This window comes from Oncorhynchus mykiss, chromosome 13, assembly GCF_013265735.2.
Source record: "Oncorhynchus mykiss isolate Arlee chromosome 13, USDA_OmykA_1.1, whole genome shotgun sequence".
In the NCBI taxonomy this organism is placed as follows: Eukaryota; Metazoa; Chordata; class Actinopteri; order Salmoniformes; family Salmonidae; genus Oncorhynchus; species Oncorhynchus mykiss.
Window position 1 is genome coordinate 48209314 of NC_048577.1, and position 23471 is coordinate 48232784.

Here is a 23471-nt window from a genome sequence, read left to right on the forward strand (position 1 = left end):
TCCTCAATGTATGAACATTATAAAGAATGGAATGTGAAAATACATTGTACTTACACATCTTGTGGTTCAACAGCAGGTCTGGAAAGCAGACCTTGCTGACTTCCTGATTACTTTTATACCTACTACAGTCCAAAAGACATTCATATCTTCCACTATTTATTTTTAATATGGACTGCCAATATAATTGTCCATGTCCATCAGGGCCACATCCAGGCATATGTCTCTTAGGGGGCCCCCGACCCCAATAAATTGTGCTGAGAGTTAGAATAGAAGAATACACTAGGTGCAATTTAGAAATTTGGTGGTGCATCAGCAGCGGTTTTCTTATGTCAGTCACTATCAATCAAATTAGCCATGTCAGCGAACAATTTTTAGATTGGTAAGTTAGGCTAGCTAGCTATCTTAACTTGTGGTAATCATGGCTGAATACCAACCGGGCCCGCAAGGCATGTGCCCAGGGGCCCTGACCTCCATGGGGCCCTCATTGATTTTGTTAATCACGCTCGCTCAGATATCATTAACATGGCATAAATCTTGGCAAAATGTGTAGAATTACAGGAGATTAGCTTTAAAATGGAAAACATTTCTCTCCACCCCATGGAAAATTGGATAGAATTGAAGGAAAGTTGCTGTAAAACTTCACATTTGTTCTCTCTGCCCCATGCCAAAATTTGTAGAATTGCATGAAATTTGTTATAAAATTGCTAAACTTCTCTTCGCCGCATGGCAAAATGTTTAGAATTGCATAAAACTTGCATTAAAAATGCAATAATTAATTTACTTTAAAACGTACAACTTACATTACTGGCTCGTTACAGTTTGATAGAACCTTGTTACTGTTTGATAGAACTTATCTGCATGAATACAACACAGTATTCACATTATTTGTTTTTAATATATGATCAATTTGCATGATTTTCTGTTATTAATGTGAAAATAATCATTATAGCCGCAATCCCTACTACTTCTGAAAATAGCTCTGATTATCACAAGGTACAGTGTGTGTATATATATATAGCTGCCATTGATTACCACACTTGACTGTTGCCAAGGCTACACTGGGGCAAAACACTGGCTGTAAAAATCTATTGCCTCTCAGGCCGTCCTATGTGTGTCCTCCTGCTTTTGTTTCCTTGTATGCAACATTTTGAAAAGTGATTCCTTTTCCAGGACAAAGTCCAGAGATGAATGACATGGGCAAGGGATTTAACACTTTCTGTACATATAGGATTACAGATCGGGAACTCATGTTTTAGGATGAGTTATAATCACCATTACAATAAGTTGTGTGGAAGCAGAACATATCAGGTGAAACATATGGAGTGTTCTTATTGTGTTCTGTTGTACAACATAATGCCCTTGTCTTGCTGTACACATGACTACAGACTGCTTCACTCTGGCGTCCCGTATTAAAATGTTATGATGAAAATGAGAAAAGACCAATTAAAAAAGGATTTATTAAATAATTGTTTTACAAAGGTATTTCAGAACACCAGAAACTAGGCCTATTATTATTGACACAAATAAGGCCAGACATAATTAGTCCCTTTCCATTTCATTAAGTCTCATTGAAACCTTTTCACACAAGTCAACATCAGAATAAATTGCACAAACATGTTTCATTGCCTGTTAGCAAGACGTCTTCAACTACTGGTGAAGGGAGGAATAAGTCTTCTGTGCATGTACATGTCAGCAGCACAATCATAGAAACATTATTACATTTAATAAATAACGGAGAATCAAGTAAAATGCATAATCAAAATGACTGACAGATAGGCAATGTACAGTATGTGCAGTATGTGCAACTGTACAGTATGTTTGACAGTCCCTAACTTCAAACTGGTCATTGATGTTGTCCTACATAGATTTTTTCTCTTTCAGATTCCCCTCCAGGAGGGTAAAAAGGCTGTGCCAGGATTCTCTGGCACTTCCTGAACTTCCAAATTCCTCTACACAGCGAGTCGTAGATCCTCTGCCAGGAGTCTAGCTCTGTGCGCCACAATGCCGCTCTGGCACGGATGAGCTGGGAGAACTCACTCTTGCTGCCTTTGGCCAGGCACACACTGTCTTTACAGATGAAGAAAACATCCAGGCCAATGAAGAGGGCGTTGAGAGTGATAAAACCAGCCCGCGCCGAGCTGGAGAGGGCTAGTGGGGTGCCTTTGGCCACCTGTCCAATGTCTGGGATGTCCCCTGCTAGCTTGGGTAGGTTTCGTGCTGCTTTGCCTTCCTGGAGCGCCAACTTACCAGTGCTTGCAATCAGATCTTCCTTTGCAAGGGCCTTAACACTCAGAGCCGAGGCACAGTCCACTATGGAGTCGATGCCTTTTCCAATGGCCCCGGCTGTGGCAATCACCTTCCCTACCCCCAGCACGCCGTCCACCCTGCTCTGCCCCAGGATGGGCTCCATAGTAGTGGCCACATTCTCCAGAGACTCCTGGAGACTCTCCACATCCTCCATGAAACTCTGGAAGACTTTACTGGCTTTCTTCTCATGGATGCTATTGACCTTCATCTCTGTGATACCAGTGGCTAAACTGTTGACCCCACTGGTGACCCCCAGGCTGACCCCTGTAATGGTGAGAGCCAGTGACACCCCAGCAGTGACAGGGGTCAGAGCTAAGCCCACGATGGATAGGATTCCTCCAGCCACCCCCACTGAGCTGCCTGCCACACTGGAGATCTTAGCCCCCAGCTTCATCCTGTCCAGCTGCACAGCATTCTCCTCCAGATCGGTCAGAAACTGCTCCATCCTGGGTCGGCGCTGGCTGAACCGGCCAATGAAGCGCTGAGCAGCCTCTTGGAACAGGAATGTTAGTCTGAGGTGCTGGTCCATCCTGACAGAGAGGAGACAGTTTCAACATCTATTTACTGTCTACCAATAAAATACAAATATCAACAGAAGTTTAAAGACCACAACCAAACTAACCTTACCTGATATCATTCAACTGATTCAACTGGTCCATCATCTTTTCTATGGACTTTTCACTCACATCATCAAGGTTGACCACAGGGATGTCATTCTTCTTTTTCCAAAACAGCATTTGACTGATGGAGCTACTGTAACAATGCATATTAATTTCAACATTACATTATATTCATTACATTTATATGTGGATTTTGAATCACATAAGCCAAAGAACCTTGTCAAATGACATCTGAGAAGGACAAAAATGAAGGAAAATAGTACAACTATGCTAATATAAATTATGATATTAAAACAGTGTTTTAAGATTACTCTCAGGCTGTTGTCTGGTCTGTAATCTAGAAGGAAAAAATGGACATCAAGTGTTTGTAAAATGGCAATAAAGAACATGACATAAGTTAATGCTGAAGCAATTGTGATGGTAGCTCCACTTACACTATGTCCATCCTCTTACAGAGCTGCTGGCTGATTTCTATGTATCTGTCCAGTTGGAGGGCCAGCACCTCTACATTGAGGAGGCTGGGCATAAAGAAGGCCTTAGCATCCCTCTTAAAGTAGATGAGGAGAGGGCAGGATATTCTGGCAGCAGTGATGACAGCCTGAACACTGGCAGGGCTCGTCCCCTGAGGCAGACAGAAGAACCTGTTCTCCTCAAACACCAACAGACAGGTGACCGCCAGACACTCCACAGCATCCAGGAAGTAATCCAGCTTCTCCAGGCCTCCCAGAGTGTCCTTTAGTACAGCCCCCAGCTCCTTCTCCAGCTCCTCACGCCTACTGTCTGCAGTCCCCTGGGTCAGACCGCTCCATACGAACTCCCCAAACGCCTTGGCCTTGGTCGCTGAGTTACGGACATGGTCGAACTTAAGGTCAATTCTGTCTGCCCTCTGCTTGATGTCCCTCATCATTTCCAGTTCTGTCTTCCTCTGAAGGGCCCATTTGGAATGCCTGTCACAGAACTCCCTCACTGTGTGAACGTTGCTGAGGGTGTCAGAGATGTACTGGCCCAAGAGCTCCCTTGTTAACTCTGATCTGGAAGAAAAGTAGGCTTCAGTCAGGAGCTTCACTATTGAATGCAGGATAATCAGTATATAAAATTACAAAGTTGTAGATACAGAGTGCCTATCCACCAACTTTACCCTTTTATTGAACTACCTTTATTGAATACCTTGGATTCTTTGTCAACATTGCCCTCTGCTGTCAATTTAAAGTAGCCCAGCAACACTCTCCTTTCTGCCCCAGTTATTAAACCTCTTAGATGTAAGATGTACATGTAGATGTAATGTATAGATTAAAAAATACTTAAAAATAACACGTTCTGTTTGTCATAGAGGGCATGAGATGAAAGGGGAGTTCCTAACAAGTTCAGGAAGCCAAGCTACAGCAGACAGTTTGATCAAGAGAGACCTTGCAAAAATATGCATTTTCTCTAACACTAAACATACAAATATGTCATTTACAGTTATAAGGAAGGTGACATCTTATAGTTAGTCATTTTTTAATATGATTATGCTATATTTAGAAAGCATATGTAACTTCAAGCCATATTCATACGATTTTGTTGAACAGGAAATACATCATAAAAATATTAAATATTTGTACTGTGAACTTGAGCTTGTGTCCTGAAAATGCAGCATTACTAGTTATTTCTTATGACCCTCATGGTACATAATTACATTTGGGGATTAAGTTGACGTTTTCGATTACATTTAGATACAATTAACTGGTTAATAGTCTCACCGTGACATGACGCTCTCCCTGTGTTTGGACATTTCCTGGTTTGGTTGATATCGTTACTGAACAGTGTTGCCTTGTCCCCAAGGCATGTCCAATAGAACTGTGGATAATTCAAAAGAAAAATCACAGCCATTACATTTCTATTCTGATATAAATTTAGAAACAGGATTCACATACATCACATAGCTACATGGGCAAACACAGTGATTCATTTGTACATCGGGAGGTCCCGGGAACACAGTGAGCGCGAGAGCCTAACTTTCTAGACATCAGTGTACAGCAACAATTTCAGACGTCACTGCAGAACACCCGCCATATGCATATAAAACACACTCAGCTGGAAGGTTTACAAGACCCGAATCAATGTAGTAGCAGAACAAATATCACAATATCCTAATATTATAACTTCAAATAAAATAAATCAATATAGGCTACAGCAGAACACACATATGATAATATATAGGCCTATACATATTCGGATTAATTTCACAGTACAGAAAAAGTTTGTACAGGACAACAGTTTTCCTACCGTAGTTTTCAAAACCTCCCACAATGACTCTCCCCATGTCAAGTCCATGTATCTCCTGACAGTCAATTTATTGTTCAAAACCATGAACGAGCCTGTGCCTATGACGTTTAGTCTCGTTCTAAAGCTGTTCGGAAGACTCTGGCTGTATAGTCTATTTTTTTCCATTTTGAGTGTTAATAGTGTCGTCTTTAGCCGTGTCTGCAAGGCTTGCTACCAACAAATGCGCCTTGGTTCGGGCATGTTCAGAAACCTTTTTTCTGAGGGCTCTCTTCAGAGGAAGAGGATGATACTGTATATTCCACCAACACTTTTGATAGCTAGTATTATCCCTCTAGTCGTTTCTAGACCCAAACACCCTACCTTTTTGCATGTTGTACAGCCCAAATTTGAATTCAGCATGACAAGCCAGGTGTTATACGTTTGCTTGTTCTTGCACTGCAAATTGCACCTGCTCCGAGCACTTCTACGGTGGATTTATAAAGTAACGATAACCTTATGTACCCATTATCTCTTGAAGAATATAACTTACTGCCTCATTAGTTTAGTTCAACTCTTGTACCCCATCAAAACCCAAAATATAAGCGTGTTTTACTCTAATGTTTACAAACAAAGTAAACGTAAACAAACACTATACCTTTAATACATAGTTAAAACTATAATTTTGATATCATGAATGGTCAGTCCTTGCATCCATAGGTCTGTCTGTGAATTACAATCTCCAATTCCATCCCTCAATTTTAACCTGAAACAGTGGCGGGTTAAAAGCCCTTTTCTTGTTTCAACTGTTTCATTTGTGTAAAGAAATATGGATGTATAAAGCTCACTCACCTTGACAAAGAGGGTGAATGCTGTTCCCTACAGTCTCCCTACACTGGAATGTTGTCTTCTCAGTTTCGTTTCCCTTACTTCACCAAACTCAACATTGAGCTACGATAAGAACGCTTGGACACGTCACCACCACTCCTTTGAATGGCGAGAAAGAAACGCCCAAAACAGAGCATCCTTTAGCAATCCATTAGTAAACAAATCTGTAGCGTGGAACAATATTGTGGATTATTTACTTACATGTAAACTATTTTTTTAGTTTTATTTGGAAGGATGGCGAGACTAAATTAAATGTTCTGTAAAATCCTAGCGACTTCAGAGGGTATCTGACACATGTAGTAACCATTTCAGACATACAGTGCCTTGCGAAAGTATTCGGCCCCCTTGAACTTTGCGACCTTTTGCCACATTTCAGGTTTCAAACATAAAGATATAAAACTGTATTTTTTTGTGAAGAATCAACAACAAGTGGGACACAATCAGGAAGTGGAACGACATTTATAGGATATTTCAAACTTTTTTTAACAGTGGGTATGGTGTGTTCAGGGTGATGAGCTGTGTTGCTTTTACGCCAAACATAACGTTTTGCATTGTTGCCAAAAAGTTCAATTTTGGTTTCATCTGACCAGAGCACCTTCTTCCACATGTTTGGTGTGTCTCCCAGGTGGCTTGTGGCAAACTTTAAACAACACTTTTTATGGATATCTTTAAGAAATGGCTTTCTTGCCACTCTTCCATAAAGGCCAGATTTGTGCAATATGAGACTGATTGTTGTCCTATGGACAGAGTCTCCCACCTCAGCTGTAGATCTCTGCAGTTCATCCAGAGTGATCATGGGCCTCTTGGCTGCATCTCTGATCAGTCTTCTCCTTGTATGAGCTGAAAGTTTAGAGGGACGGCCAGGTCTTGGTAGATTTGCAGTGGTCTGATACTCCTTCCATTTCAATATATCCATTTCAAGCATCATGGTTTGGGCCTGCTTTTCTTCTGATACTCCTTCCATTTCAATATTATCGCTTGCACAGTGCTCCTTGAGATGTTTAAAGCTTGGGAAATCTTTTTGTATCCAAATCCGGCTTTAAACTTCTTCACAACAGTATCTCGGACCTGCCTGGTGTGTTCCTTGTTCTTCATGATGCTCTCTGCGCCTTTAACGGACCTCTGAGACTATCACAGTGCAGGTGCATTTATACGGAGACTTGATTACACACAGGTGGATTGTATTTATCATCATTAGTCATTTAGGTCAAAATTGGATCATTCAGAGATCCTCACTGAACTTCTGGAGAGAGTTTGCTGCACTGAAAGTAAAGGGGCTGAATAATTTTGCACGCCCAATTTTTCAGTTTTTGATTTGTTAAAAAAGTTTGAAATATCCAATAAATGTCGTTCCACTTCATGATTGTGTCCCACTTGTTGTTGATTCTTCACAAAAAAATACAGTTTTATATCTTTATGTTTGAAGCCTGAAATGTGGCAAAAGGTCGCAAAGTTCAAGGGGGCCGAATACTTTCGCAAGGCACTGTATATATATATATATATATATATATGTTATATATGTTTTTTTTTTATTTGGACTAAAGGAACACCTATGTGAGAATGCTATTCATTGACTACAGCTCAGCGTCCAACACCCTAGTGACCTCAAAGCTCATAAATAAGCTAAGGACCCTGGGACTGAACACCTCCCTCTGCAACTGGATCCTGAACTTCCTGACGGGCCGCCCCCAGGTGGTAAGGATAGGTAACAACACATCCGCCACGCTGATCCTCAACACTGGGGCCCCTCAGGGGTGCATGCTCAGTCCCCTCCTGTACTCCCTGTTCACTCATGACTGCACGGCCAGGTACGACTCCAACACCATCATTACTTTTGCCGATGACACAGCAGTGGTAGGCCTGATCACAGACATTGATGAGACAGCCTGTAGGGAGGTCAGAGACCATGCTGTGTGGTGCCAAGACAACAACATCTCCCTCAACGTGATCAAGACAAAGGAGATGATTGTGGACTACAGGAAAAGGAGGACCAAGCACGCCCCCATTTTCATCGACGGGGCAATAGTGGAGCAGGTTGAGAGCTTCAAGTTCCTTGGTGTCCACATCACCAACAAACTAACATGGTACATGCACACCAAGACAGTTGTGAAGAGGGCACGACAAAACCTATTCCCCCTCAGGAGACTGAAAAGATTTGGTATGGTCTCCTCAGATCCTCAAAAGGGTCTACAGCTGCACCATCGAGAGCATCTTGAGTGGTTGCATCACAGCCTGGTATGGCAACTGCTCGGCCTCCGACTGCAAGGCACTACAGGGGGTAGTGCGTACAGCCCAGTACATCACCGGGGCCAAGCTTCCTGCCATCCAGGACCTCTATACCAGGCAGTGTCAGAGGAAGGCCCTAAAAATTGTCAAAGACTCCAGCCACCCTAGTCATAGACGGTTCTCACTGCTACCGCACAGCAAGCGGTACCGGAGCGCCAAGTCTAGGTCCAAGAGGCTTGCTTATAAACAGCCTTTTCCCCCAAGTCATAAGACTCCTGAACATCTAATCAAATGGCTACCCAGACTATTTTCTCCCCCCCCCCAACCCCTCTTTTACGCCGCTCCTACTCTCTGTTGTGACCGGTTCGTCACTTTAATAACTCTACCTAAATGTACATATTACCTCAATTTCCTCGACTAACCGGTGCTCCCGCACATTGACTCTGTACCGGTACCCCGGAATAAAGTCTTGCTACTGTTATTACTGCCGCTCTTTAATTACTTGTTCCTTTTATTTCCGATTCCAGGTTTTATCACAACCGACTCTGGTTGGGATTCTCATAGGGCGGTGCACAATTGGCCCAGCGTCGTCCGGGTTAGGGTTTTGTCCGGGGTAGGCCGTCATTGTAAATATGAATTTGTTCTTAACTGACTTGCTTAGTTAAATAAAGGTTCCACCCCAGGGACTCTTGGGGCATGGCCTTTCAGGCTATGGTTTTATCTTTCTCACTCTCCGTCTGATCATGCATAGAAAAACACGTGTAATGCTTGTTAATGCTTTGTAACTTAAACGTATGCCTTATATGTCAATCCATTTAGCAAAGTAATTAACTGCACTTGTAATTAGAATTCCATTCTCAGACGTTTCTTGATTGCCTGTTATTGTTACGCAACTGTAGTTTCTTGCATAGTCAGAAAAACATTTAATAAAGTTTGTTAACATAGTCATTTCATAGTTTTATTATGGGTTGAACGTAAGGTGTATATATAAAATATTAACCCATTACATTTTCATCACCTGTGGTCTATTATAATAAGCAAACTATGGTCACATATGATATACCCTTCGGAATGCATTTAACTGTGAAAATTATATAATTTTTCTAAAAAATGATTTTATCTGCCAAAGATTAAACATACATTTACAGCCTTAATTCAAAATGTATTACATTTATTTTTTCTCACCCATCTACACACAATACCCCCTAATTACAATGTGAAAACATGTTTTAAGACACTTTTGCAAATGTATTGAAAATGTAATACAGAAATATCTAGTTCTCACACCCCTGAGTCAATACTTTGTAGACACACCTTTGGCAGCGATTACAGCTGTGTCTTTCTGGGTAAGTCCCTAAGAGCTTTCCACACCTGGATTGTGCAACATTTGCCCATTATTCTTTTCCAAATTATTCAGCTCTGTCAAATTGGTTGTTGATCATTGCTAAGCAACCCTTTTCAGGTTTTGCCATAGATTTTCAAGTAGATTTAAGTCAAACTGTAACTGTGTTTTAGGTCTTTGTCCTGCTGAAAAGTGAATTCATCTCCCAGTGTCTGGTGGAAAGCAGATTGAACCTGGTTTTCCTCTAGGATTTTGCCTGTACTTAGCTCCATTCCATTTCTTTTTTATCCTGAGAAACTCCCCAGTCCTTAACGATTACAAGCATACCCATAACATGATGCAGCCATCACTATGCTTGAAAATATGGAGAGTGGTAGTTCAGGAGTAAAACAGTAATGTGTTGTATTGGATTTTCCCCAAACATAACACTTTGTATTCACGACAAAATGTGAATTGCTTTGCCACATATTTTTTTGCAGTGTTACTTTAGTGCCTTGTTGCAAACAGGATGCATGTATTCTGTACAGACTTCCTTCTTTTCACTCTGTCAATTAGGTTAGTATTGTGGAGTAACTACAATGTTGTTGATCCATCCTCAGTTTTCTCCTATCACAGCCATTAAACTCTAACTGTATTAAAGTCACCATTGGCCTCATGGTGAAATTCCTGAGCAGTTTCCTTCCTCTCCGGCAACTGAGTTAGGACGTGACTGGGTGTATTGATACACTATCCAAAGTGTAATTAATAACTTCACCATGCTCAAAGGGATATTCAATGTCTGCTTTTTCTTTACCCATTTACCAATAGGTATCCTTCTTTGTGAGGCATTGGTAAACCTCCCTGGTATGTGTGTTTGAATCTGTGTATGAAATTAACTGCTTGACTGAGGGACCTTACAGATAAATTGTATGTGTGGGGTACAAAGATTAAGAAGTAATTCAAAAATCATGTTAAACACTTTTATTGCACACAGAGTGAATCCATGCAACTTATTACTTGTTTAGCAATTTTTTACTCCTGAACTTATTTTGGCCTGCCATAACAAAGGGGTTGAATACTTATTGACTCAAGACATCTACATTTAATCTATTTTAAATACAGGCTGTAACACAACAAAATGTGGAAAAAGATAAGGGGTGAGAATACTATCTGAAGGCACTGTGTGTTGCTGTTGGTGAAGGATCTTCAACAATCAAACAGATAATGCCAACTAAATATGACTTTCATTCAAATCTCACATTTAATCAGATTTGCCAGTGATATGTGTGGTACTACTGATAAGTGAGTCTGTTCAATATCTCCAGGGCCCTGTCCAGAAACAACTCCTAACTCATTAGAACCACTTCCCTTATCTCCAAAAGTCTCCAAAAGTTTCAAGTCTTCCTCAGGCACAATAAAGAAGCTGTGGTCCCATACAGTATCGTTTGGGGCAGGGTCAAAGCCAGGCTGTTGATTCCTGCCAAGGTAGTGTTATCTAGCTGTGCGAACATGCAGGCAGTCCCACTGTGAACTTTGGATCCCTGGGACAGTAAAAGGGGTTGTAAAGAATGATTAGCAGAGGGTGACTATAGACCGTAAGCCATTCAGACAACAAAGTGTCCCGGGAGGGGAGAGGAGTGGGGAAGATATTCTTCCTTTAACAAAATAGCTACTGTATACTTTAAGATCTGATGAAAGGGGACAAGTAGGAAGTAGCATTTTAGAAGGCACTGGTTGTGTTATTATACAACAGTGATAACAGTGGTTTCAACATGGATTCAGAGGAGGTCATGGTGGAAATGAAAGAAACTGGAAAGTCGCCAGATTCTCAACCAGGTCAGTTTTTGATCTATCCTGGCGTATGGGAAACAGGAAGTGAAAATTCAATGCAATTCATTTGTGTTATTCTGTACATTAATTTAGCTTGATGTGATACTTGTTAACGGCCAAGCAGTCCCTCTTTCTGTGGTCTCAGGGTTGCGAATAATCCTGATCGGAGAGCGAGAGGCAGGGAAGAGTGCTGTGGGCAACGCCATCCTGGGCAGTGAGATGTTTGACACGGTGGGGGTGAGAACAAGGGAGGCGGTAAAGCGGCAAAGAGAGGTGGCTGAGAGGCAGGTGACGGTGGTCGACACGCCTGGTTGGGAGTGGTTCCCCTCCAGGGGCTCCTCTCTGGGGGTCCGGAGGGAGATCGTCCGTGGCGTGTCGCTGTGCCAGCCTGGCCCCCACGCCGTGCTCCTGGTGGTGCCCCTCTCCTTCTCCTTTACCAAACGGGAGCGGCAGGCAGCCGAGGAGCATGTGGAGCTGTTGGGGGAGCGGGCTTGGGGGCATACCGTGGTGCTGTTCACGGTGAAGGGTGGGCGGCTGAAGGATGCCACCTTAGAGGAGGAGGTGGAGGAGAGCAGGGATGTCATTCTTCTTTTTCCAAAACAGCATTTGACTGATGGAGCTACTGTAACAATGCATATTAATTTCAACATTACATTATATTCATTACATTTATATGTGGATTTTGAATCACATAAGCCAAAGAACCTTGTCAAATGACATCTGAGAAGGACAAAAATGAAGGAAAATAGTACAACTATGCTAATATAAATTATGATATTAAAACAGTGTTTTAAGATTACTCTCAGGCTGTTGTCTGGTCTGTAATCTAGAAGGAAAAAATGGACATCAAGTGTTTGTAAAATGGCAATAAAGAACATGACATAAGTTAATGCTGAAGCAATTGTGATGGTAGCTCCACTTACACTATGTCCATCCTCTTACAGAGCTGCTGGCTGATTTCTATGTATCTGTCCAGTTGGAGGGCCAGCACCTCTACATTGAGGAGGCTGGGCATAAAGAAGGCCTTAGCATCCCTCTTAAAGTAGATGAGGAGAGGGCAGGATATTCTGGCAGCAGTGATGACAGCCTGAACACTGGCAGGGCTCGTCCCCTGAGGCAGACAGAAGAACCTGTTCTCCTCAAACACCAACAGACAGGTGACCGCCAGACACTCCACAGCATCCAGGAAGTAATCCAGCTTCTCCAGGCCTCCCAGAGTGTCCTTTAGTACAGCCCCCAGCTCCTTCTCCAGCTCCTCACGCCTACTGTCTGCAGTCCCCTGGGTCAGACCGCTCCATACGAACTCCCCAAACGCCTTGGCCTTGGTCGCTGAGTTACGGACATGGTCGAACTTAAGGTCAATTCTGTCTGCCCTCTGCTTGATGTCCCTCATCATTTCCAGTTCTGTCTTCCTCTGAAGGGCCCATTTGGAATGCCTGTCACAGAACTCCCTCACTGTGTGAACGTTGCTGAGGGTGTCAGAGATGTACTGGCCCAAGAGCTCCCTTGTTAACTCTGATCTGGAAGAAAAGTAGGCTTCAGTCAGGAGCTTCACTATTGAATGCAGGATAATCAGTATATAAAATTACAAAGTTGTAGATACAGAGTGCCTATCCACCAACTTTACCCTTTTATTGAACTACCTTTATTGAATACCTTGGATTCTTTGTCAACATTGCCCTCTGCTGTCAATTTAAAGTAGCCCAGCAACACTCTCCTTTCTGCCCCAGTTATTAAACCTCTTAGATGTAAGATGTACATGTAGATGTAATGTATAGATTAAAAAATACTTAAAAATAACACGTTCTGTTTGTCATAGAGGGCATGAGATGAAAGGGGAGTTCCTAACAAGTTCAGGAAGCCAAGCTACAGCAGACAGTTTGATCAAGAGAGACCTTGCAAAAATATGCATTTTCTCTAACACTAAACATACAAATATGTCATTTACAGTTATAAGGAAGGTGACATCTTATAGTTAGTCATTTTTTAATATGATTATGCTATATTTAGAAAGCATATGTAACTTCAAGCCATATTCATACGATTTTGTTGAACAGGAAATACATCATAAAAATATTAAATATTTGTACTGTGAACTTGAGCTTGTGTCCTGAAAATGCAGCATTACTAGTTATTTCTTATGACCCTCATGGTACATAATTACATTTGGGGATTAAGTTGACGTTTTCGATTACATTTAGATACAATTAACTGGTTAATAGTCTCACCGTGACATGACGCTCTCCCTGTGTTTGGACATTTCCTGGTTTGGTTGATATCGTTACTGAACAGTGTTGCCTTGTCCCCAAGGCATGTCCAATAGAACTGTGGATAATTCAAAAGAAAAATCACAGCCATTACATTTCTATTCTGATATAAATTTAGAAACAGGATTCACATACATCACATAGCTACATGGGCAAACACAGTGATTCATTTGTACATCGGGAGGTCCCGGGAACACAGTGAGCGCGAGAGCCTAACTTTCTAGACATCAGTGTACAGCAACAATTTCAGACGTCACTGCAGAACACCCGCCATATGCATATAAAACACACTCAGCTGGAAGGTTTACAAGACCCGAATCAATGTAGTAGCAGAACAAATATCACAATATCCTAATATTATAACTTCAAATAAAATAAATCAATATAGGCTACAGCAGAACACACATATGATAATATATAGGCCTATACATATTCGGATTAATTTCACAGTACAGAAAAAGTTTGTACAGGACAACAGTTTTCCTACCGTAGTTTTCAAAACCTCCCACAATGACTCTCCCCATGTCAAGTCCATGTATCTCCTGACAGTCAATTTATTGTTCAAAACCATGAACGAGCCTGTGCCTATGACGTTTAGTCTCGTTCTAAAGCTGTTCGGAAGACTCTGGCTGTATAGTCTATTTTTTTCCATTTTGAGTGTTAATAGTGTCGTCTTTAGCCGTGTCTGCAAGGCTTGCTACCAACAAATGCGCCTTGGTTCGGGCATGTTCAGAAACCTTTTTTCTGAGGGCTCTCTTCAGAGGAAGAGGATGATACTGTATATTCCACCAACACTTTTGATAGCTAGTATTATCCCTCTAGTCGTTTCTAGACCCAAACACCCTACCTTTTTGCATGTTGTACAGCCCAAATTTGAATTCAGCATGACAAGCCAGGTGTTATACGTTTGCTTGTTCTTGCACTGCAAATTGCACCTGCTCCGAGCACTTCTACGGTGGATTTATAAAGTAACGATAACCTTATGTACCCATTATCTCTTGAAGAATATAACTTACTGCCTCATTAGTTTAGTTCAACTCTTGTACCCCATCAAAACCCAAAATATAAGCGTGTTTTACTCTAATGTTTACAAACAAAGTAAACGTAAACAAACACTATACCTTTAATACATAGTTAAAACTATAATTTTGATATCATGAATGGTCAGTCCTTGCATCCATAGGTCTGTCTGTGAATTACAATCTCCAATTCCATCCCTCAATTTTAACCTGAAACAGTGGCGGGTTAAAAGCCCTTTTCTTGTTTCAACTGTTTCATTTGTGTAAAGAAATATGGATGTATAAAGCTCACTCACCTTGACAAAGAGGGTGAATGCTGTTCCCTACAGTCTCCCTACACTGGAATGTTGTCTTCTCAGTTTCGTTTCCCTTACTTCACCAAACTCAACATTGAGCTACGATAAGAACGCTTGGACACGTCACCACCACTCCTTTGAATGGCGAGAAAGAAACGCCCAAAACAGAGCATCCTTTAGCAATCCATTAGTAAACAAATCTGTAGCGTGGAACAATATTGTGGATTATTTACTTACATGTAAACTATTTTTTTAGTTTTATTTGGAAGGATGGCGAGACTAAATTAAATGTTCTGTAAAATCCTAGCGACTTCAGAGGGTATCTGACACATGTAGTAACCATTTCAGACATACAGTGCCTTGCGAAAGTATTCGGCCCCCTTGAACTTTGCGACCTTTTGCCACATTTCAGGTTTCAAACATAAAGATATAAAACTGTATTTTTTTGTGAAGAATCAACAACAAGTGGGACACAATCAGGAAGTGGAACGACATTTATAGGATATTTCAAACTTTTTTTAACAGTGGGTATGGTGTGTTCAGGGTGATGAGCTGTGTTGCTTTTACGCCAAACATAACGTTTTGCATTGTTGCCAAAAAGTTCAATTTTGGTTTCATCTGACCAGAGCACCTTCTTCCACATGTTTGGTGTGTCTCCCAGGTGGCTTGTGGCAAACTTTAAACAACACTTTTTATGGATATCTTTAAGAAATGGCTTTCTTGCCACTCTTCCATAAAGGCCAGATTTGTGCAATATGAGACTGATTGTTGTCCTATGGACAGAGTCTCCCACCTCAGCTGTAGATCTCTGCAGTTCATCCAGAGTGATCATGGGCCTCTTGGCTGCATCTCTGATCAGTCTTCTCCTTGTATGAGCTGAAAGTTTAGAGGGACGGCCAGGTCTTGGTAGATTTGCAGTGGTCTGATACTCCTTCCATTTCAATATATCCATTTCAAGCATCATGGTTTGGGCCTGCTTTTCTTCTGATACTCCTTCCATTTCAATATTATCGCTTGCACAGTGCTCCTTGAGATGTTTAAAGCTTGGGAAATCTTTTTGTATCCAAATCCGGCTTTAAACTTCTTCACAACAGTATCTCGGACCTGCCTGGTGTGTTCCTTGTTCTTCATGATGCTCTCTGCGCCTTTAACGGACCTCTGAGACTATCACAGTGCAGGTGCATTTATACGGAGACTTGATTACACACAGGTGGATTGTATTTATCATCATTAGTCATTTAGGTCAAAATTGGATCATTCAGAGATCCTCACTGAACTTCTGGAGAGAGTTTGCTGCACTGAAAGTAAAGGGGCTGAATAATTTTGCACGCCCAATTTTTCAGTTTTTGATTTGTTAAAAAAGTTTGAAATATCCAATAAATGTCGTTCCACTTCATGATTGTGTCCCACTTGTTGTTGATTCTTCACAAAAAAATACAGTTTTATATCTTTATGTTTGAAGCCTGAAATGTGGCAAAAGGTCGCAAAGTTCAAGGGGGCCGAATACTTTCGCAAGGCACTGTATATATATATATATATATATATATATGTTATATATGTTTTTTTTTTATTTGGACTAAAGGAACACCTATGTGAGAATGCTATTCATTGACTACAGCTCAGCGTCCAACACCCTAGTGACCTCAAAGCTCATAAATAAGCTAAGGACCCTGGGACTGAACACCTCCCTCTGCAACTGGATCCTGAACTTCCTGACGGGCCGCCCCCAGGTGGTAAGGATAGGTAACAACACATCCGCCACGCTGATCCTCAACACTGGGGCCCCTCAGGGGTGCATGCTCAGTCCCCTCCTGTACTCCCTGTTCACTCATGACTGCACGGCCAGGTACGACTCCAACACCATCATTACTTTTGCCGATGACACAGCAGTGGTAGGCCTGATCACAGACATTGATGAGACAGCCTGTAGGGAGGTCAGAGACCATGCTGTGTGGTGCCAAGACAACAACATCTCCCTCAACGTGATCAAGACAAAGGAGATGATTGTGGACTACAGGAAAAGGAGGACCAAGCACGCCCCCATTTTCATCGACGGGGCAATAGTGGAGCAGGTTGAGAGCTTCAAGTTCCTTGGTGTCCACATCACCAACAAACTAACATGGTACATGCACACCAAGACAGTTGTGAAGAGGGCACGACAAAACCTATTCCCCCTCAGGAGACTGAAAAGATTTGGTATGGTCTCCTCAGATCCTCAAAAGGGTCTACAGCTGCACCATCGAGAGCATCTTGAGTGGTTGCATCACAGCCTGGTATGGCAACTGCTCGGCCTCCGACTGCAAGGCACTACAGGGGGTAGTGCGTACAGCCCAGTACATCACCGGGGCCAAGCTTCCTGCCATCCAGGACCTCTATACCAGGCAGTGTCAGAGGAAGGCCCTAAAAATTGTCAAAGACTCCAGCCACCCTAGTCATAGACGGTTCTCACTGCTACCGCACAGCAAGCGGTACCGGAGCGCCAAGTCTAGGTCCAAGAGGCTTGCTTATAAACAGCCTTTTCCCCCAAGTCATAAGACTCCTGAACATCTAATCAAATGGCTACCCAGACTATTTTCTCCCCCCCCCCAACCCCTCTTTTACGCCGCTCCTACTCTCTGTTGTGACCGGTTCGTCACTTTAATAACTCTACCTAAATGTACATATTACCTCAATTTCCTCGACTAACCGGTGCTCCCGCACATTGACTCTGTACCGGTACCCCGGAATAAAGTCTTGCTACTGTTATTACTGCCGCTCTTTAATTACTTGTTCCTTTTATTTCCGATTCCAGGTTTTATCACAACCGACTCTGGTTGGGATTCTCATAGGGCGGTGCACAATTGGCCCAGCGTCGTCCGGGTTAGGGTTTTGTCCGGGGTAGGCCGTCATTGTAAATATGAATTTGTTCTTAACTGACTTGCTTAGTTAAATAAAGGTTCCACCCCAGGGACTCTTGGGGCATGGCCTTTCAGGCTATGGTTTTATCTTTCTCACTCTCCGTCTGATCATGCATAGAAAAACACGTGTAATGCTTGTTAATGCTTTGTAACTTAAACGTATGCCTTATATGTCAATCCATTTAGCAAAGTAATTAACTGCACTTGTAATTAGAATTCCATTCTCAGACGTTTCTTGATTGCCTGTTATTGTAACGCAACTGTAGTTTCTTGCATAGTCAGAAAAACATTTAATAAAGTTTGTTAACATAGTCATTTCATAGTTTTATTATGGGTTGAACGTAAGGTGTATATATAAAATATTAACCCATTACATTTTCATCACCTGTGGTCTATTATAATAAGCAAACTATGGTCACATATGATATACCCTTCGGAATGCATTTAACTGTGAAAATTATATAATTTTTCTAAAAAATGATTTTATCTGCCAAAGATTAAACATACATTTACAGCCTTAATTCAAAATGTATTACATTTATTTTTTCTCACCCATCTACACACAATACCCCCTAATTACAATGTGAAAACATGTTTTAAGACACTTTTGCAAATGTATTGAAAATGTAATACAGAAATATCTAGTTCTCACACCCCTGAGTCAATACTTTGTAGACACACCTTTGGCAGCGATTACAGCTGTGTCTTTCTGGGTAAGTCCCTAAGAGCTTTCCACACCTGGATTGTGCAACATTTGCCCATTATTCTTTTCCAAATTATTCAGCTCTGTCAAATTGGTTGTTGATCATTGCTAAGCAACCCTTTTCAGGTTTTGCCATAGATTTTCAAGTAGATTTAAGTCAAACTGTAACTGTGTTTTAGGTCTTTGTCCTGCTGAAAAGTGAATTCATCTCCCAGTGTCTGGTGGAAAGCAGATTGAACCTGGTTTTCCTCTAGGATTTTGCCTGTACTTAGCTCCATTCCATTTCTTTTTTATCCTGAGAAACTCCCCAGTCCTTAACGATTACAAGCATACCCATAACATGATGCAGCCATCACTATGCTTGAAAATATGGAGAGTGGTAGTTCAGGAGTAAAACAGTAATGTGTTGTATTGGATTTTCCCCAAACATAACACTTTGTATTCACGACAAAATGTGAATTGCTTTGCCACATATTTTTTTGCAGTGTTACTTTAGTGCCTTGTTGCAAACAGGATGCATGTATTCTGTACAGACTTCCTTCTTTTCACTCTGTCAATTAGGTTAGTATTGTGGAGTAACTACAATGTTGTTGATCCATCCTCAGTTTTCTCCTATCACAGCCATTAAACTCTAACTGTATTAAAGTCACCATTGGCCTCATGGTGAAATTCCTGAGCAGTTTCCTTCCTCTCCGGCAACTGAGTTAGGACGTGACTGGGTGTATTGATACACTATCCAAAGTGTAATTAATAACTTCACCATGCTCAAAGGGATATTCAATGTCTGCTTTTTCTTTACCCATTTACCAATAGGTATCCTTCTTTGTGAGGCATTGGTAAACCTCCCTGGTATGTGTGTTTGAATCTGTGTATGAAATTAACTGCTTGACTGAGGGACCTTACAGATAAATTGTATGTGTGGGGTACAAAGATTAAGAAGTAATTCAAAAATCATGTTAAACACTTTTATTGCACACAGAGTGAATCCATGCAACTTATTACTTGTTTAGCAATTTTTTACTCCTGAACTTATTTTGGCCTGCCATAACAAAGGGGTTGAATACTTATTGACTCAAGACATCTACATTTAATCTATTTTAAATACAGGCTGTAACACAACAAAATGTGGAAAAAGATAAGGGGTGAGAATACTATCTGAAGGCACTGTGTGTTGCTGTTGGTGAAGGATCTTCAACAATCAAACAGATAATGCCAACTAAATATGACTTTCATTCAAATCTCACATTTAATCAGATTTGCCAGTGATATGTGTGGTACTACTGATAAGTGAGTCTGTTCAATATCTCCAGGGCCCTGTCCAGAAACAACTCCTAACTCATTAGAACCACTTCCCTTATCTCCAAAAGTCTCCAAAAGTTTCAAGTCTTCCTCAGGCACAATAAAGAAGCTGTGGTCCCATACAGTATCGTTTGGGGCAGGGTCAAAGCCAGGCTGTTGATTCCTGCCAAGGTAGTGTTATCTAGCTGTGCGAACATGCAGGCAGTCCCACTGTGAACTTTGGATCCCTGGGACAGTAAAAGGGGTTGTAAAGAATGATTAGCAGAGGGTGACTATAGACCGTAAGCCATTCAGACAACAAAGTGTCCCGGGAGGGGAGAGGAGTGGGGAAGATATTCTTCCTTTAACAAAATAGCTACTGTATACTTTAAGATCTGATGAAAGGGGACAAGTAGGAAGTAGCATTTTAGAAGGCACTGGTTGTGTTATTATACAACAGTGATAACAGTGGTTTCAACATGGATTCAGAGGAGGTCATGGTGGAAATGAAAGAAACTGGAAAGTCGCCAGATTCTCAACCAGGTCAGTTTTTGATCTATCCTGGCGTATGGGAAACAGGAAGTGAAAATTCAATGCAATTCATTTGTGTTATTCTGTACATTAATTTAGCTTGATGTGATACTTGTTAACGGCCAAGCAGTCCCTCTTTCTGTGGTCTCAGGGTTGCGAATAATCCTGATCGGAGAGCGAGAGGCAGGGAAGAGTGCTGTGGGCAACGCCATCCTGGGCAGTGAGATGTTTGACACGGTGGGGGTGAGAACAAGGGAGGCGGTAAAGCGGCAAAGAGAGGTGGCTGAGAGGCAGGTGACGGTGGTCGACACGCCTGGTTGGGAGTGGTTCCCCTCCAGGGGCTCCTCTCTGGGGGTCCGGAGGGAGATCGTCCGTGGCGTGTCGCTGTGCCAGCCTGGCCCCCACGCCGTGCTCCTGGTGGTGCCCCTCTCCTTCTCCTTTACCAAACGGGAGCGGCAGGCAGCCGAGGAGCATGTGGAGCTGTTGGGGGAGCGGGCTTGGGGGCATACCGTGGTGCTGTTCACGGTGAAGGGTGGGCGGCTGAAGGATGCCACCTTAGAGGAGGAGGTGGAGGAGAGCGAGGAGCTCCAGGGCCTGGTGGAGCGATGTGGGGGCCGCTATCATGCCCTGTATGGCAGGTCCAGGAAGGGCCACGATGCCGTGGCGGAGCTACTGGAGAAGCTGGACAACATGGTGGCCAAGAACAGAGGGGAGTTGCTCTCCAGCGAGGAGGTACTGGAGGAGGCCAGGGAGAAGGAGGAGGAGGAGGAGAGGAGGCACCAGGAGGAGGACAGGGAGAGAGAGGAGGATCTGAGGAGGGCCAAAGAGGCTTTGAGAGAGTTGGAGATGGAGGAGGAGAAAGAGGAGGTGCAAGGGGAGGGAGGGAAGGCCACAGAGGAGTCCACGAGACAGCAGAGAGGGAGGAGGAGATACACAGATGAGAAATCAGACAGTGAGTAAAACACTATACTATACCTAAAGTACTCACTGAATAAGTTGTTTTATGTGATGCCTAAATATGCCCATCAGTTGTCAAATGACACAAACAATATATACTGTATGTCTGCCAGTATTTCCTCAATGTGTGAACATTATAAAGAATGGAATGTGAAAATACATTGTACTTACACATCTTGTGGTTCAACAGCAGGTGTGGAAAGCAGCTCAGCCGATCCTACATCAGCCCCACCACACCTTACCTGGTCTGACCTCAGGGCCATTAGAGATCAGCGATGTAAGACACAATAAAATAGGGGAGAAGACACAGAAAGGCGAAGAACTTGCTGACTTCCTGATGGTCTATAACATTATACTGACTACAGTCCAAAAGACATTCATATCTTCCACTATTGATTTTGGATATGGACTGCCAATATACACTGAGTATACAAAATAATGACTATCTTTCCATGACAGACTGACCAGGTGAATCCAGGTGAAAGCTATATTCCCTTATTGATGTCACTTGATAAATCAACTTCAGTCAGTGTATATGAAGGGGAGGAGGTTAAATAATGATTTTAAGCCTTGGACTGTGTGTCATTCAGATGATGAATGGGCAAGACAAAATATTGAAGTCCCTTTGAACGAGTTATGGGAGTAGGTGCCAGGCCCACTGGTTCATGACAAGAACTGAAATTCTTCTGTGTTTTTTTGTGCTCAGCAGTTTCCTGTGTGTATCAAGAATGGTCCACCAACCAAGGAAGGGGGGTATATGTTTGGTATACTCAGTGTAATTGTCCATGGACAAATATCATCAGTTTTGAGAGTCTTAAGGTATCTCTGAACTGGACTGAAATGTGTCATCGCATGTTCGTTAACTATTTGATATAACTCATCTTCATGCATACAACACTGTGTGAAGGATTTCCCATCAATCTGCATGTTCAAATCAAATCAAATTTTATTGGTCACATACACGTGTTTGGCAGATGTTATTGCGGGTGTAGCATAATGCTTGTGCTTCTAGTTCTGACAGTGCAGCAATATCTAACATGTAATATCAATATAAAAATTTCACAACAAATACCTAATACACATACATCCAAGTAACAAGGAATAGAATTAAGAATATATAAATATATGGATGAGCAATGTCAGAGCTGCATAGATTAAGATACAGTAGATAGTATAGAATACAGTATATACATATGAGATGAGTAATGCAAGATATGTAAACATTATTAAAGTGACATTATTAAAAGTGACTAGTGTTTCATTTGTTAAAGTGGCCAATGATTTAAAGTATGTATGTAGGCTGCTGCCTCTCTGTGCTAGTGATGGCTATTTAACAGTCTGATGGCCTTGAGATAGAAGCTGTTTTTCTGTCCCAGCTTTGATGCACCTGTACTGACCTCGCCTTCTGGGTGATAGTGGGGTGAACAGGCAGTGGCTCGGGTGGCTGTTGTCCTTGATGATCTTTATGGCCTTCCTGTGACATCTGGTGGTGTAGGTGTCCTGGAGGGCAGGTAGTTTGCTCCCGGTGATGCGTTGTGCAGACCGCACCATACCAGGCGGTGATGCAGCCCGACAGGATGCTCTCAATTGTGCATCTGTAAAAGTTTGTGAGAGTTTTAGGTGACAAGCCAAATTTCTTCAGCCTCCTGAGGTTGAAGAGGTGCTGTTGAGCCTTCTTCACCACACTGTCTGTGTTGGTGGACCATTGCAGTTTGTCAGTGATATGTACACCGAGGAACATTCCACCTTCTCCACCTCTGTCCCGTCAATGTGGATAGGGGGTGCTCCCTCTGCTGTTTCCTGAAGTCCACGACCATCCCTTTCGTTTTGTTGACGTTGAGTGAGAGGCTATTTTCCTGACAACACACTCCCAGAGCCCTCACCTCCTCCCTGTAGGCTGTCTCATTGCTGTTGGTAATCAAGCCTACTGCTGTTGTGTCGTCTGGAGGCATGCATGGCCACACAGTCATGGGTGAACAGGGAGACACAGATTTCTCATGCTTGTTGAGTACTATAGGCAAGTTGTTCAATTCGCAGTAACCGGCTCTTGTCCACATGCTGTCGCTGGTGGAGAACAGCAGGCAGGGGAA

General features: G+C 42.3%; 3 protein-coding genes across 14 annotated transcripts; 1 reads left to right on the plus strand and 2 right to left on the minus strand.

Annotated features, from left to right (window-relative positions):
- Nucleotides 1–1439: 1439 nt before the first annotated feature.
- LOC110486627 (apolipoprotein L5-like) lies at nucleotides 1440–6417 on the minus strand. Of its 5 annotated transcripts, none has more exons than XM_036941334.1 (5): nucleotides 6021–6417; nucleotides 4667–4763; nucleotides 3362–3953; nucleotides 2935–3060; nucleotides 1440–2837 (listed from the first exon to the last, which is right to left on the minus strand). In XM_036941334.1, exons 3-5 carry the CDS (start codon nucleotides 3832–3834, stop codon nucleotides 1844–1846), a joined length of 1593 nt encoding a protein of 530 aa, XP_036797229.1. In that variant the 5' UTR covers nucleotides 3835–3953; nucleotides 4667–4763; nucleotides 6021–6417; the 3' UTR covers nucleotides 1440–1843. The 5 variants fall into 5 exon arrangements, with proteins under 5 accessions (XP_036797229.1, XP_036797227.1, XP_036797228.1 ...); XM_036941332.1 differs by having other exon boundaries at nucleotides 3362–3958; nucleotides 6021–6414; XM_036941333.1 differs by lacking the exon at nucleotides 6021–6417 and adding an exon at nucleotides 5193–5345 and having other exon boundaries at nucleotides 3362–3958.
- Nucleotides 6418–10665: 4248 nt separating this feature from the next.
- LOC110486626 (GTPase IMAP family member 4) lies at nucleotides 10666–22624 on the plus strand. 5 transcript variants are annotated; one of them, XM_036941335.1, is made up of 4 exons: nucleotides 10666–11439; nucleotides 11558–11994; nucleotides 20992–21376; nucleotides 21572–22624. In XM_036941335.1, the coding sequence occupies exons 1-4, from the start codon at nucleotides 11376–11378 to the stop codon at nucleotides 21670–21672; spliced, it is 987 nt and encodes a 328-aa protein (XP_036797230.1). In that variant the 5' UTR covers nucleotides 10666–11375; the 3' UTR covers nucleotides 21673–22624. The 5 variants fall into 5 exon arrangements, with proteins under 5 accessions (XP_036797230.1, XP_036797232.1, XP_021414047.1 ...); XM_036941337.1 differs by having other exon boundaries at nucleotides 11579–11994; XM_021558372.2 differs by lacking the exons at nucleotides 10666–11439; nucleotides 11558–11994 and adding an exon at nucleotides 19663–20436 and having other exon boundaries at nucleotides 20555–21376.
- On the minus strand, nucleotides 11845–15410 carry LOC118938313. Of its 4 annotated transcripts, none has more exons than XM_036941339.1 (4): nucleotides 14188–14957; nucleotides 13662–13758; nucleotides 12357–12948; nucleotides 11845–11981 (listed from the first exon to the last, which is right to left on the minus strand). In XM_036941339.1, the coding sequence occupies exons 1-4, from the start codon at nucleotides 14350–14352 to the stop codon at nucleotides 11948–11950; spliced, it is 888 nt and encodes a 295-aa protein (XP_036797234.1). In that variant the 5' UTR covers nucleotides 14353–14957; the 3' UTR covers nucleotides 11845–11947. The 4 variants fall into 4 exon arrangements, with proteins under 4 accessions (XP_036797234.1, XP_036797235.1, XP_036797233.1 ...); XM_036941340.1 differs by lacking the exon at nucleotides 14188–14957 and adding an exon at nucleotides 15016–15410 and having other exon boundaries at nucleotides 11924–12055; nucleotides 12357–12953; XM_036941338.1 differs by having other exon boundaries at nucleotides 11924–12055; nucleotides 14188–14955.
- Nucleotides 22625–23471: the final 847 nt, after the last annotated feature.